This window comes from Miscanthus floridulus, chromosome 6 (assembly GCF_019320115.1).
Source record: "Miscanthus floridulus cultivar M001 chromosome 6, ASM1932011v1, whole genome shotgun sequence".
In the NCBI taxonomy this organism is placed as follows: Eukaryota; Viridiplantae; Streptophyta; class Magnoliopsida; order Poales; family Poaceae; genus Miscanthus; species Miscanthus floridulus.
Window position 1 is genome coordinate 27,062,695 of NC_089585.1, and position 13,221 is coordinate 27,075,915.

Genomic DNA, 13,221 nt, shown 5'->3' on the forward strand with positions numbered 1-13,221 from the left:
GCTGCCTAAATATACGCCCAAAGCCTAGCAATCTGACCTCAAATTGCTCAAACAAGCAATACACATTCCTGGCAAGATGGTGCCAAAGTCCATTGGGTGCTCAATTATATCGTGGCAGTCAGGCAGCTGTGTCAATCAATAACCGCGATACGAACACTCAACAGCTCCCTACCAAACAAATTGACAACTCCAGGAAGCATGGCAAATGAATATGGGCTCCTTACCTCCTCTAGATCCACTGGCTCCGCAAACACTCCATACGTATTCTTCTTGCGGAATAGGGCAGTGGCAAAAGGAGGAGAAATCGAGCTCATTAAAACTTGACACAACAAATCTCATCTTGCGTTTGCGACAAAGATGTGAAACACGCACTTTTGAAGCTTCTCGAGAATCATCCCCAGCGCCTTCCGGTCCGGCTGCGGCGTCGTCCTCGTGGTCCCTAACTCCAGCAAGCGGGAAAAGGCACTCAAAAATCAAACATCGAACAAGCAGGGCCGAGAAAACAGAAAGCAAATCGGACCTGGTACCGAAGGCTGTTTCGTCCGCGGTACGCTCGTGGGGTCGCTCCTCCCACCACCACCAACCTACAAGGACCGCAGATCTAGCGTTAGCAAGCAGCTGCGCGGTGACGTAAAAGCAAAGCTGGCGGCTTATCCGGCGGCATGGCCCACATCGCGATGGCGAGATCTGTCGGTGTGCAGGTCGATCCGGCCGGAAGCTACGAGAGGACACGACCAGGCTACTTTCAGTGGCGGAACAAACGGATGCGGCCATGAAGGCCCTAGATCCGGTCGTGGAGGCCCCGGTTCGACCCCAGCAAAGAAGCGCGACAAGCACAGAACGATGGTCGAGCCCGGCGCCGGCGAGTGAAGGAGAGGAGGAGCAAGGGAGAGAGGCCACCTTCACCTGGGTCTGCTCGCGCCGGAGTCCTCGCGCGCTGGGGCGCGTGGGGCTTCAGAGCCAGCCGCCGCGTGGAGGCTCTGACCCAAACCAACCCCTGGGCCCCACCCGCGCCGCCGCACCGCCGGCCGTGGGGGGCGAGCTCACCCCGCAACGCCGCACGGGGTGCCACCCGCGCTGGGGGCGCAATGCCGCGCCGAGGGGCGCACTCGCCCTGCGCCGGGGTGCGCCATGGTGGGGGCCACCCGCGCTAGGGCCCTTGCGCTGCCGCGCCAGGCCGGCTGCCGCGCCAGGCCGGCTGCCGCGCCAGGCCGCCCTAGCCGGGGCTCATGCCTCCCTTGGCAGGGAGCTGTGGCGCCCTCGGCCGGACGCGCGCGACCGGGCCCGCCCTAGCCGCCGCCGCGAGATAAGGGGGAGGGAGGAGAGGCGGATGTGGACGGGAGAGAGAGCTAGGGTTGGAGCCGGTATATATTCGGTGATCCAGCTGCTGATCAACGCGATCACGGCCACCCACCAGGCATCGAACGGCCACCATCTCGTTTACTATCGTGGACAGCCTCAGCGCGCGCGCTGGCCACAACGAATTTAGACTTTAGATACACCTCAAACGTCCTTCTGGAGATCACCGAAGCTCCACAAGCCTCGTAGACGACGGGCACGTCGTAGTCCCATTGTAGCACCACGTGGTTGTCCAGAACTTGCACGAAATAAACATGGATGCGAGACCAAAAATTCTGCTCCCCGTGGGGATCGAACTCCGACCGGCAAGCCCCAACACCTGGGCACTTGCCACCCGAGCTAGGCTCGGTCCGCAGATCCTAGTTATTACTCGGGCGTGAACCGGGATCTCACCTCCACACTGCCAATTTTACAGAGCATTTTCACAAAGATATGCTAATCCCTCGAGCCGCAGCCCGCCGGTGGAGCACCAGCCACCAGGCCACCGCGGTGCACCCTCCTGACAGATCAATCAAATTCTAAAGAGGGTCGTCAGGGGCCGTCCAATTCTTTTTCGCCCAATTACATTTGACCTATATAATTTTTATTCTAGTGTGCCCTGGAAGCCAAACGCACAGCTGCACTCGTAATGGCGGAACTCTAGCTCCTTAGATGGTTTGGACATATACAACGAAGATATCCAGAGGCACAGATGCATAGTAAAATCCTAAGTCAGAATAGTAACGTGAAGAGAGGCAGAGAAATACCGAAGTTGACTTGGGCAGAGGCAATAAAATAAGACTTGAAAAGATAGAATATACCCAAAGACTCAGCCTTATATAGGAGTGCTTGAAAAACAGTTATTCACGTGCCTGAATCTTGATTGTTTATGCCGGGTTTCAACTCTAGCCTACACCAACTTGTTTGGGACTTTAAGGCTTTGTTGTTGTTGTTGTTGTATGGTTAGTTTACAACAAAATCGTTTAGAATTTTTACACTGAATAAAACACCACTTATGCACCACGCCAATCAACCAAAATGCTACATACATTAGAAGAAGCATAGAAACAAGTATTATATAGCTGAAACTACTTGAAGAAAAGACCCTTCTTTCTTCCTCTTCTCCTCTCAAGAGCCTGCGAAAGGTAGACATTTCACGTTAGTGTTGAAACAGTAGGCAGATATAAATGCACAGATGATGCACCAGTTCAATATCAGCAATCAGCTTGCCATGTTTTTTCCACATCATCTCTTTAAAGGGTGGATGACACAAGGGGGTGATCCTGGAAGCACATGCGTGCCAGGTCACCATTTGTACGGTAAATACTGTAATGCACTCTACACTGAGAGAACAAATTATCTGAAAACATGTAGGTTCAGGAACGACACGCAGTGGCATTTTTATCACATGATGGAGCTTTCTAGACGACTAGACACCATGTGTGATGATTAAAAGAACAATTTATTTGATAAATATCAGATGAGGCACTCTTTGGATGTCTTTCTCCCCAAAAAGAAATACATCTATTTAAATAGTATATTTGCCCGTATTAACCAAGATACATCGTAACTGTCATGCCGCAGGTTCTACAGGACCTGCAAGATCAACATGAGTCCCATGGCATTCAAAATGACATAAGGGGCAACACAACAATGGATTTTGGTGACCAAACTTAAAAGGTATTCAGAACTTCAGAAATGGTAACAGCATACAAGTCAACCAGCACAGTCAATCATACAGAACACACTAACAGCAACTCAGTAAGTCAATACTTTTATAGTTGACTGCTAGTAGTGTTTTAGAGAAGAGGTGAATGTTGTGCAGTGGCATCAAACATGCTAATAATTTCAGGACAAGTACCACTACTGTTCAACCTGAGCTCTGGCACCAGTTAGTTTTTCAACTGTGAACTCTAGAACTAGAACTGTCCCATTTGCAACCTTGAACTATCAAGTCCGTCCACCTCACACACGCAACTGTAAACTCTAGAATTAGAACTGTCCCATTTGCAATCTTGAACTATCAAGTCCGTCCACCTCACACACACACAGACGCCACAGAGAAGGTTTTCTGACTAAGTGCCCCATAGCACCAAAATGGGTGATTGCTGCCGTGCTGGCTAACTTACACCATGTGAATGAGTTTAGACGATAGCTGTGTGTTACCTGAGTTGAGGCAGTTGTAAGCACTCATGCTATAATGGTCTAGACCGAACTGAGTTTCTTCTTAATGCGAATACATGCAGTTCTCCTTCATGTTCTTTAAAAAGAATTGAGATTTTTTAGGTTGTAAAGTGGAAAGTTTTATAGTTCAGTGTTCAAATCAAATGGATGCCAAAGTTCAAGGATAATAATGAACTTTTTTGACCTTCAAAAATATTACTCAAGTCACAAGCTCTTGATACCCGCTTATTGTTGTTGAATGAGGATTAGCAATAAAGGGGGTCACTAATATGCTATGTTTTGTACAAGAAAATGTTTCGTACCATATTTTTGAACAACCTTAATACTAGAACAATGGTATCCCGCAACCTGCAAAGTTAGAACATGAAACAAGATAAGTTGTAAATGATTTATGTTCAGCATAGTATCAAAATTCCTCTAATATAAAGATCATAGCAATACAGTCACTTAAAGCATAAAGGGATTATCTAGTAGAGTACTCTGAGAGCCCAGGGCACAGTACTTGGTTCTGAATGAAATTTGGGATATCTTAAATTAAAAGCCCATTATTTTTAATGGCATAACAAAATAGAATAAGAATAAATGTTTTCCTAATCTGGGGGTATAGGGTCTCAGACCGCCATACTTTCAATAATACAAAACATAGAAAGGCGAATTTCAACAGTGCCAATTTAAAGAAGTGATGGCGCATGTTGTTATTTTAAGACAATAGCAGAGATCGCCGCTGCTAATATATTTAGCGAAGTAGGAATGTACAAAAACTGTGCTGTTAATAAAAGAAGCAGACAGAGGCCTCATTTGGTACTCACAGTGTATTTTCTACTGGCTTCAGATTATAACTGACACCATCAACAGATGCAGCAGATGTAATCGATAACTCTGTTGGACGCCCATATGGAATATGAATCTGGATAGGGCATTACAAGATTTGTTATAAGGCGCGCTCCATAAACATACAATATGCATGCACATGTTAGATCAATTATGTGAAATGGAAGCAGTTTCAAAGACAGTTGAAAGGCAAACAAGGTGCCAGACTAGAAACTTCAAGGGCAAAATATGAAAAATTTCAGGTGCATATGCACTAGATGGCAAATGTCACCTAGTGCACATGCACCCGATGTTTGTCATTTTTGTATGAATTTTTTCAAAAAAAAAAAAAAACAATTTTGCATCTCTTTGCGACATATATATCTATGGCTTTTCCAAGTTTCATTTTTTTCCAAGCGACCAGAATATGTTTTTTTAATGAGTTTTCGAGTTTCCAACACTTGTCCGGTTTTCATGGGATATTCAGCCTTATGAAGATAGTGCCAACGTGGATGCCTCTCTGTACAACACTGGTTAAAATCTAAACTAAATTATTATTGCAAAATTAAAGCACAAGAATATACAGCATTCCAGTTCCTGAAATAAAGTATGCTGAAAAGTAGTGACATACAGCAGTTCCTTGCTGAAACTTCTCTGTGATAACAACACCACGCTGCCCATTACATTTAATGCTGTAACCTTCCCTCTTTATTGCCAACACAGCTGGTTCCCATATGTCTAAAAATCTGACCTGCTGTTGGGGAGTTCAATAGTTCAGATAGTTGTGTGACATCAGAAGAAAGTAATAAGAATTGATGAGTGAATGTGTAATTGCAAAATGACAGAGCATACAGGCGGTTGGACTTGGACTTCGTAGGTCACATGCCCAATTTCAAGGGTTCTCTTAATAAGCTCCTTTGTTTCAGGATCTGCATCAAAGATGGTTACTCAAATTCTTATGCAGTGCAGCTACTATATAACTTATTATCTAGCATATAGGTATTAGGTACTCCCTCGATCCAAAATTATTAGGCATGCATACGTTTCAAAATTCAAACTTAATAACTTCTGATCAACAATTATTCTAACTATACAAAAGTTCACTGACAAAAGTGGTACCACTTGATTCATATTTGAATGTGCATTCCTATGTTTAAGATTTTGTAACTAGCAGTGATACTACTAGAGAAAAGTATGGTCAAAATCCAGCTTAGAAACAATGCCAAGATAAGTCGCACCTTATAAAAAAAGACAGAAGGAGCATTACATATGGTTTACTAAAACAAAAAAAATACAGAAATACCACTGTCCTTGGGAATTAAAGAAATACAAGGAGATCAAATTGTCTCTTTAGCCACTCTTCAAACATAGTGATGGTGAGGCCTTCAAGTTTTTGCCCAATGGCCAATACACCACTAGTTATCGTAGTTTAAGACAGATCAACTGGATCAGCACATTGGATTAATATACATGAACTCAGCCAGTGTTAGATAGCACACCAAAATTGTCTTCTACTAGAGCTGGTCCTAAAAAAAGTGCTAAGGAAGCACCACATTATCTCAGGTGTTTCAGTTCCTCAATTTGCACTTTCTATGAGAAAAACTAAAATGTAAACGGAAATAACATAATCACAGTTCACTGTTACCAAAAACTCACCACATGAAATTTTTCTCTGGTCATTAGCATAAACCTTGATAAAGTCTCCCTGCAACAGAAGGTTTCTAGAAGTATTAACAGCAGAATTTATAGTAGGGAATCAGTTTTCGAAAAGCATTTTAACTTGCAGCATATATTAACTCATTTGACATAGTATATTGGTGATGGTAAAGAAAGAAATTTTAACAGAACAATCACTTCTGCAGAAATTCACTGTGGCCTTTTTTGGAGAGGAAGAAAAGAGGCAAATGGGGGACATTGTTTGATTACATGGCGTAAAGTTTGTCATCTCAAAGAGCTTGGAGGACATGGTATTCATGATCTTAAATCCTTTGCATGGGCCTTGACGATGCAATGGCTTTGGTTAGCCAAAACCCAACCTGACATGTCATGGTCCTCCTTCCCTATACAAGTTCATGCTTCAGTCAGGGCCTTCTTCTCAATCACCATGGTTTCTGTTGTTCGGCTGGAAGGGACGTCCATTGCTGATTTGGCTCCTTGTGTCTTTTTCTCCCATTCCAAAAGAAGAGAGAATAGACGTACTGTGAGAGAGGCCTTTACAGATAACAGGTCAGGACATTAGCGGTGGTCTCACTGTTGCAGTCCTCTCTAAATTTCTTGATATTTGGGACCTCTAACCGAAGTGCAGTTACATCTGGATATACAGGATGAGCAATTGGGCACCATTGGAAGTTCACAGAGAATGGACAGTATTCCACTAAGTCGATATGTAAGGACCTCTTTAATGGTGCTATACAATCTGGGCCATGCAACTTATTTGGAAATCTTGGGCACCTAAGAAAGTAAGAAGTGCTAATTTTTTCTTTGGTTGGCAGCACATAGACAGACAGACTTGCCCACAGGGGGGCTTGCCTCATCCGGCTCACTGTAGACTGTACACTGTGTGATCAAGAGCAAGAGATCTTCTGACAAACCGTATATTCTCCAGGCAGGTTTTGTACTATCTTTTTCATCATTTTGGACTGCCAGACCTCTCCACAGGTTTTGGATGAGAATTTCTGTGATTGGTGGCTGAGGATCAATGCTTTGGTCCAGGTGTTTGGAAGCGAGGATTGAAATCACTGAGCACTTGGGGTGCTTGGATGATTTGGAAGCATAGAAATGATTGTGTTCAACGGTTATGCACCCAGTGTCCAGGCAGTTTTGAGGAATTTTTTTGAAGAGGGACACCTTTAGTGTTTGGCTGTGTCAAGAGGGTTGTGCAGCTTCACCTAGAGGTCGCTACTGGTAGTTTTGGTCAGGTTGGTTGATGTAATGGACGTGTTGGTTATCTAAGCGTTTAGTGTGATGTTGTGTGTGTGTTCTTGTAAATATTTCTCCATCCTTCTTAATGCAATGATATGCAGACACGCAGTTCTCCTGTAGATTTGAGAAAAAAAAATCTAATAACCCAGATATCAAATGTCAGGATGATTCTGTAACATTGACTGCAACTTTCACTACACCCCTAGAGTTATGACGAACATAAAATTCATATGCTAACAAACTCAATTTAGTTTCTAAGTAATATTTTTTCCAGAAAAAGAGTCCCAGATGAAAACAAAATTACTCCCGTGAAAATCTTTTTCACACCACCAAATGTGAAAAGCATGTCTCTTGGCAAGACATGTGGACCATTGACTATGCTAGATAAGTAAATAACCTAAAATAAAGGATAATCAAATGAAAAGAGATTAAGGGAGTCTTGATACCAGATTAAGGGATGTGGAGTCATAAGTCGAGATATCAATGTGAGGAGAGGTAGAGGAAGACCGAAGCTGACATGGGGGGAGGCAATAAAAAGAGATTTGAAAGGTTGGGATATACCTAGAGATCTTTGTTTGGATACGAGTGCTTGGAAAGCAGCTATTGACGTGCCTGAACCGTGACTAGGGGCTCATGTTGGGTTTCAACTCTAGCCTATCCCAACTTGCTTGGGACTAAAAGGCTTTGTTGTTGTAATCAAATGATTCCACACTTTGGAAGTAAAAAACACAGGTCCATTCCAGCAGAAAGAAATTGCAGACACGATTTTGGCCCAAATCATATTTGCATTCTGCTCTGAAGTGAATGGGAAAACGAAATCAATGGTATTTGTTGTAAATAATTCTGTCAGCAAGACCTATGTGAGCAAGAAACGGATGTTCGTAAAAATTCAGTGCCGTGAGCCACACGGCCAGGGCACCCCAAGTTTATCATTTGCTTTGAGTTAGTTTGGGTTGGTTTGATTTGTGGATGCTAGCTATGTGGATTGGTTTACGATTGTTGAGTGATTAGCTTGGTTTGCTAGAGCCACCTCTATGTTAAGAGCACAGCAGAATATTAGAGGATAAAAAAGGAATTGTATCTGGTTGTTCAGAGGCACTAAAGAAGGCGAACACGCCATCTCGTCCCTGCCTTTGTTTTTCTTGAATATGCAGGAGATATCATTGCATTAAGAATTTATAGAAATACAACGCACCCAAGATATATGGCTAGTTTGGCGGGTTGCAAAGGCAGGGACGCTGTATTGACTTACAATGGCAAAAGTGATCAGGTAATTATTTTTTGATATTTTCTCATTTATGCCTTTTACTCATATTGATGGGATTAAGAGCTGAAATTGCAGTAAGGTCCCTTTTTCTGAGACCAGTTCTATGTTAGAGCATTTCATGATACTATTGCATTCTATTGCAACAATTATGTTTGGAAAGAAGTACAGCATCGTAGAACAAAGATCGATCATATGACAAGATAAGTACCTTTCTTTTCCTATCATCTAGGGGCTGGACTTCAATGGCTAGTAAAGTGTCCACATCATCGGCGGTAACGACATAGCTAGGCTGCTTTGCTCCTACATCAACAAAAATATAATTACAAACAACTTTATGAGGCATCAGGACATCCTAGTTTTAGGTAACTCGGTCACAGAACATAAGCTCTGGGTTAATGTATCAGCACACAAAAAAGAAGAGAAAGGGTACCTTCTATGAAATTAACGGAGCCATCTTCTAAATGGCGCACCCACTGCAGGCACAAATCATTTGCAAGAAGTGAAACCATATTGAAAGTTTGGAACTCACAATTTTAAGTGATGAGTTTGAAAAATCATTTCGCTACTCGGAGTGTGGATTGACAAGAAGTCAAGAAGTCAAGCACACCTCAAAATTACAAGTTGTGGTACCATTGGTGGGGTATCCACTTGCTTGAAGTTCTCGTCCAGGAAAAGGTTCACCTGTGATTCGAAGCCCTTCTATGCCTGGCAATGGATCATCCTCTGCAGCTGTATGTTCATAATAGGCATCTATTAATATTATCAGATAAATGTAGTGTTAAACAATACAAACTTAATTCAATAGTAATTACCTTCAGAGAAAGAAGAACCAGGCTCCTCAAGAACTGTAGGAAGATAAGGATATGAAGGGTTTGCATCCTCAAGGCCAGATACCAAATTAGATGAGTCCCCTGGACCCCATCGAGTAGAAGGTTCTTGTGTGTTTTGGGCTTCAGCACTCTCTGAACCATCCAGTACATCATTTCTGCTAAGACCCTTGAATGGTGGGTTTTGACTTTGAGTCTCAAAGTCAAAATGAACAGCATGGGAATCACCTTGAGATACTTGAGTAGGAACATCAGTCCTATATTGGTTTCTGAAAAACATAAAAAAAATCATATTGTATTAGCATTTTAGTCATGACTCAAAATTAACTAAACAAAATGGTTTCCTAAATCTTTCATAAGAAAAGTTAATGTTATCGAAAATAGTGAAACAACAATATGAAGGGGGAAAGGGAAATTTGCTAAAAATAATGTCAGATACTCAAGAAGTATTCATAGCTGTAGGTCTGTAGCATGCTCAAGAAATTACAACACTGGTCCAGAAGTAAGTTAGTAAGGTACATTATTTTAGACTCCTACAAGCGATGCTACCTGCTTGAAAGAGAGGTCCCTCCCATGTCATCATGTCCAGCATTTCTTGTAGGAACCTCATTTGAAATATCTTGATGGTTTTTGTTACCAAATGCACCCCAATCACCTCTAGCTTGAACAGGGGAAGACATTGGGGATTGTACGTGAGGATACACTGTCTGGGGGACAATATCAAAGCTGCTTTTGCTCTGAGAAAGCAAAGAAGTTGTAGGAAGCACATGACCATGTGTTAAAACTTGACAGAGTAATGGAAGAATATGAATATATACTGAAGAGTCATATCATACTGTAGTCACCAATGCTTTTCCAGCAGGAGGATCAGTAGATACAGGATTGCTGGTATTATTCGACAATTCAGTATGCCATGGAGTAATCTGGTATCGAGACTCCCTTAATCTGTCCTGCATCATCCAAGTTTGCATACAAGGCAACTTCAAAGTTCTGTAAGAAAAATATCGGTACTAAGTGCAGAAAACATGGCAAGCTCACTACTGGTACGGTATGCCATTTTGTTTAAATGCATATTTTTGGTAGTTTAGTGTGGCTCACCTCAGTAACAATAAGTCGCTCCTGCAAATGCTTAAACAAAACCTACAGGGAAAGGTAAAAACGTTAGAAAATGGATAGCTCAGATACTGGTTTCAATTTAATTATATTAGATACAATGTAGAAACAATTTGGTCGCAGGTAATAAAATTTTAATTGATCTCAGATTGCTTTGTATATGATTAACGCATGGCATGCTATGTTTGTTGAATACTTCGTACAGGGAATAGAAAATGTATAGCACTTAAAACAATTTCGTCTTTTAACCTTATTTTCCCTTGAAATCCAATAATAAAGTAGGAACAATTGTGATGCATGCTAAATGACAGTACTCTTGCCACAGCACATACAAGAAAACAGAGCATACCTTTAAATTACTAACAATTGACTGACCATCGAGAACTGAAGGCTGGAGGTCATCATATTCAGATAGAAGAGGAAGCAAAGAAGATATGAAAATTGATCTTTCTTGTTGGGCTGCCTGGACAGTAACATAAGTAACACTTAGGATCGTTTCCATTTTTTTATTAGTAAATCCAAACAATGAACACACCATGAGATAAACTGATATTATTACTGTCCAGGAAAGAAACTTACATCAACATTAATAACAACCAACCCAAGCATGTGTATGGAAAGCACCTCTTTATCTTACACTTTTTTCATCCTAGTTTCATGTAAAAGTGTTCACTAGGGGGTGCTATGTTTGGAATGTGAGGGCTTATAAGCTGGTCCCTAAGGGTGCGTTTGGGAGCGCTCCATGGAGCGGATTCTCGAAGAGAATCGCTCCCTGGCTGCCAAACGGTTTTTTCAGAGTGAAGTGATTCTCTGCTGATTCTGTGAAGTGATTCTCTGAAATGAACTAAGAGGCTGAGAGCTGAAAAAAGTAGCTTCTCCTGATTCTGTGAAGTGATTCTGATTTTAAGAGTTTATGCTAAAGAATCAAAGAGAATCATTTTCAGCCTCAGAATTACTTCACCAGAGAATCAGGGAGCGCAGCTGGAGAATCGAATCAGGGAGCACAGCTCTGCCAAACGGACCTTAACATTTCTTAACTTTTCATACCAAACTAAACCCGTCGCACTAAGACCTAGGAATACATGGGCCAACATTAATAATAACGGGCTGGGGTATTGAAAATAGTTTCCATAAGAAACGACTGAACCACACAGCATAAATGTACAAGCCAAATCTAGCTCTAGAACCTAGTACATGTTATGGTGATATCTCAATGTATAATGTATTTATAATTGAGGCACAATCATGGCAATGAATCATCCTACCTGGTGGTTAAGATGAAATAGTAAAATACAGTTGTTCGATAGAAATCATTTGGTATTCAGTCTACCTTCAGTACTAAGGAAAGACAACACAAAGAATCCCTACGCCAAAAACTTGTGTCAAGGAGCTACAAGCAATCACGTGTTCATAGCTATCTTCAGCTACTGCAATAAAGATTTGGCTATACAAATAAAGAATGTGTTGCATTCCGACTTGAGCTTGTACCACAGAATCGGCTCAAATTTTAAGTAAGCACTGAAATTGAACATTCAGACTTTTGGCAACAGAACATTTTTTTTCATGCTACAACAGAAGTCATGCTATGATCGTACACATTTAAGGATATTTTACATAAGCGGGATGTTTAATTAAGATGGAAAACATGCATAAGAAGCATCAAGCTTGTGCATATTTGATATTCCAACTGTGAGCTGAGAGTCAAACGAAGATACAATTATACAATCCATTATATAGCGCATGAAAGCTACCTGCAACGCATACGTGAGACGGATGTTTTCCTCAATAATGTCTTGCCTGTATGACAAAGCTTTTGATGCTGCATCAATTAAATCTTGCTGCTGCTGGTCAAATGCCTGAAAACAACTATTAAGATGAGATGATAAACACATTCCAAGGAACTATTCACTTCCGATAGAATGAACATCTTACCATACGCATATAAGAAATCCGTTTTTCTAACTTGTATTTATCATCGAGTATCTGCGCTTCCTGTCAGGAGTTGTTTGTGGTCAACAGAAGCTCAAGAAGGAAAATACAGTTAAGTGGCCTTCACGTGTGAAAAATGTTTTACCTTCACAGAGTAATCAGCAAGATGCTTTCTTAATTGTGCAATCTCTTCTTCCCCTTCTTTGACCTTAACAGTAAGGTCCTGTGTAGGACCTATCATTCTTAGGAACAGCATATCATAGGTATGCAGAATTGCGGATGGCGCTGAACGAGAACTAATTTACCTGCTTCCAGGATATGTTCGAGTTCATCTCTGAAACTGGTAATAACCTAGAATCATAATCTCCGTCTTTTCTATGCCTGTAATGAACCTTTTATATCTTATAAGGCAACTAAAATAACATCCCAAGACAGAAACATAGACATGTGCTACTTTACCTATTTGGAGAAAGGGACCGAGATGAGGGAGTAGAGAATTGTGATGGGCCACCACTATCAACAGCAGTCTGTTCTCCTAATGATCTTTTAAATGCTCCATTTGCCTGGGGACTGTCAAGGTATTTTTGTTTCAAGCTTTCCTGAGTCAGAGGCTCTCTACTTTCAAAACTTCCATTCTGACGATGGATCAAGGTACTTTGAGGATTTAGTGAAGAGCTGAAGCCATCCATTTTATTAGAAACAGAATTGCGCTCTTGACCTAATCCACTGAAAGAACTTTGGGATGTAGCACCTTCGGTCTGAAAAAAAAGGAAGCACATTCCAAAACAACCACTTGATGCCCACGAATATGCCATAGAGGTACAATTCTAG

At 41.8% G+C, this 13,221-nt stretch overlaps 1 protein-coding gene across 4 annotated transcripts; it reads right to left on the reverse strand.

Moving 5' to 3' along the window:
* Positions 1-2,156: 2,156 nt before the first annotated feature.
* LOC136461915 (uncharacterized) lies at positions 2,157-13,215 on the reverse strand. 4 transcript variants are annotated; one of them, XM_066461282.1, is made up of 19 exons: positions 12,850-13,215; positions 12,696-12,771; positions 12,536-12,613; positions 12,394-12,453; positions 12,213-12,317; positions 10,811-10,924; positions 10,447-10,488; positions 10,194-10,298; positions 9,898-10,085; positions 9,334-9,617; positions 9,129-9,250; positions 8,952-8,994; positions 8,730-8,821; positions 5,989-6,037; positions 5,185-5,261; positions 4,964-5,083; positions 4,332-4,429; positions 3,825-3,870; positions 2,157-2,474 (listed from the first exon to the last, which is right to left on the reverse strand). In XM_066461282.1, the coding sequence occupies exons 1-19, from the start codon at positions 13,203-13,205 to the stop codon at positions 2,427-2,429; spliced, it is 2,103 nt and encodes a 700-aa protein (XP_066317379.1). In that variant the 5' UTR covers positions 13,206-13,215; the 3' UTR covers positions 2,157-2,426. The 4 variants fall into 4 exon arrangements, with proteins under 4 accessions (XP_066317379.1, XP_066317377.1, XP_066317376.1 ...); XM_066461280.1 differs by having other exon boundaries at positions 10,185-10,298; XM_066461279.1 differs by having other exon boundaries at positions 4,964-5,086; positions 10,185-10,298.
* Between the last annotated feature and the right edge of the window lie 6 nt (positions 13,216-13,221).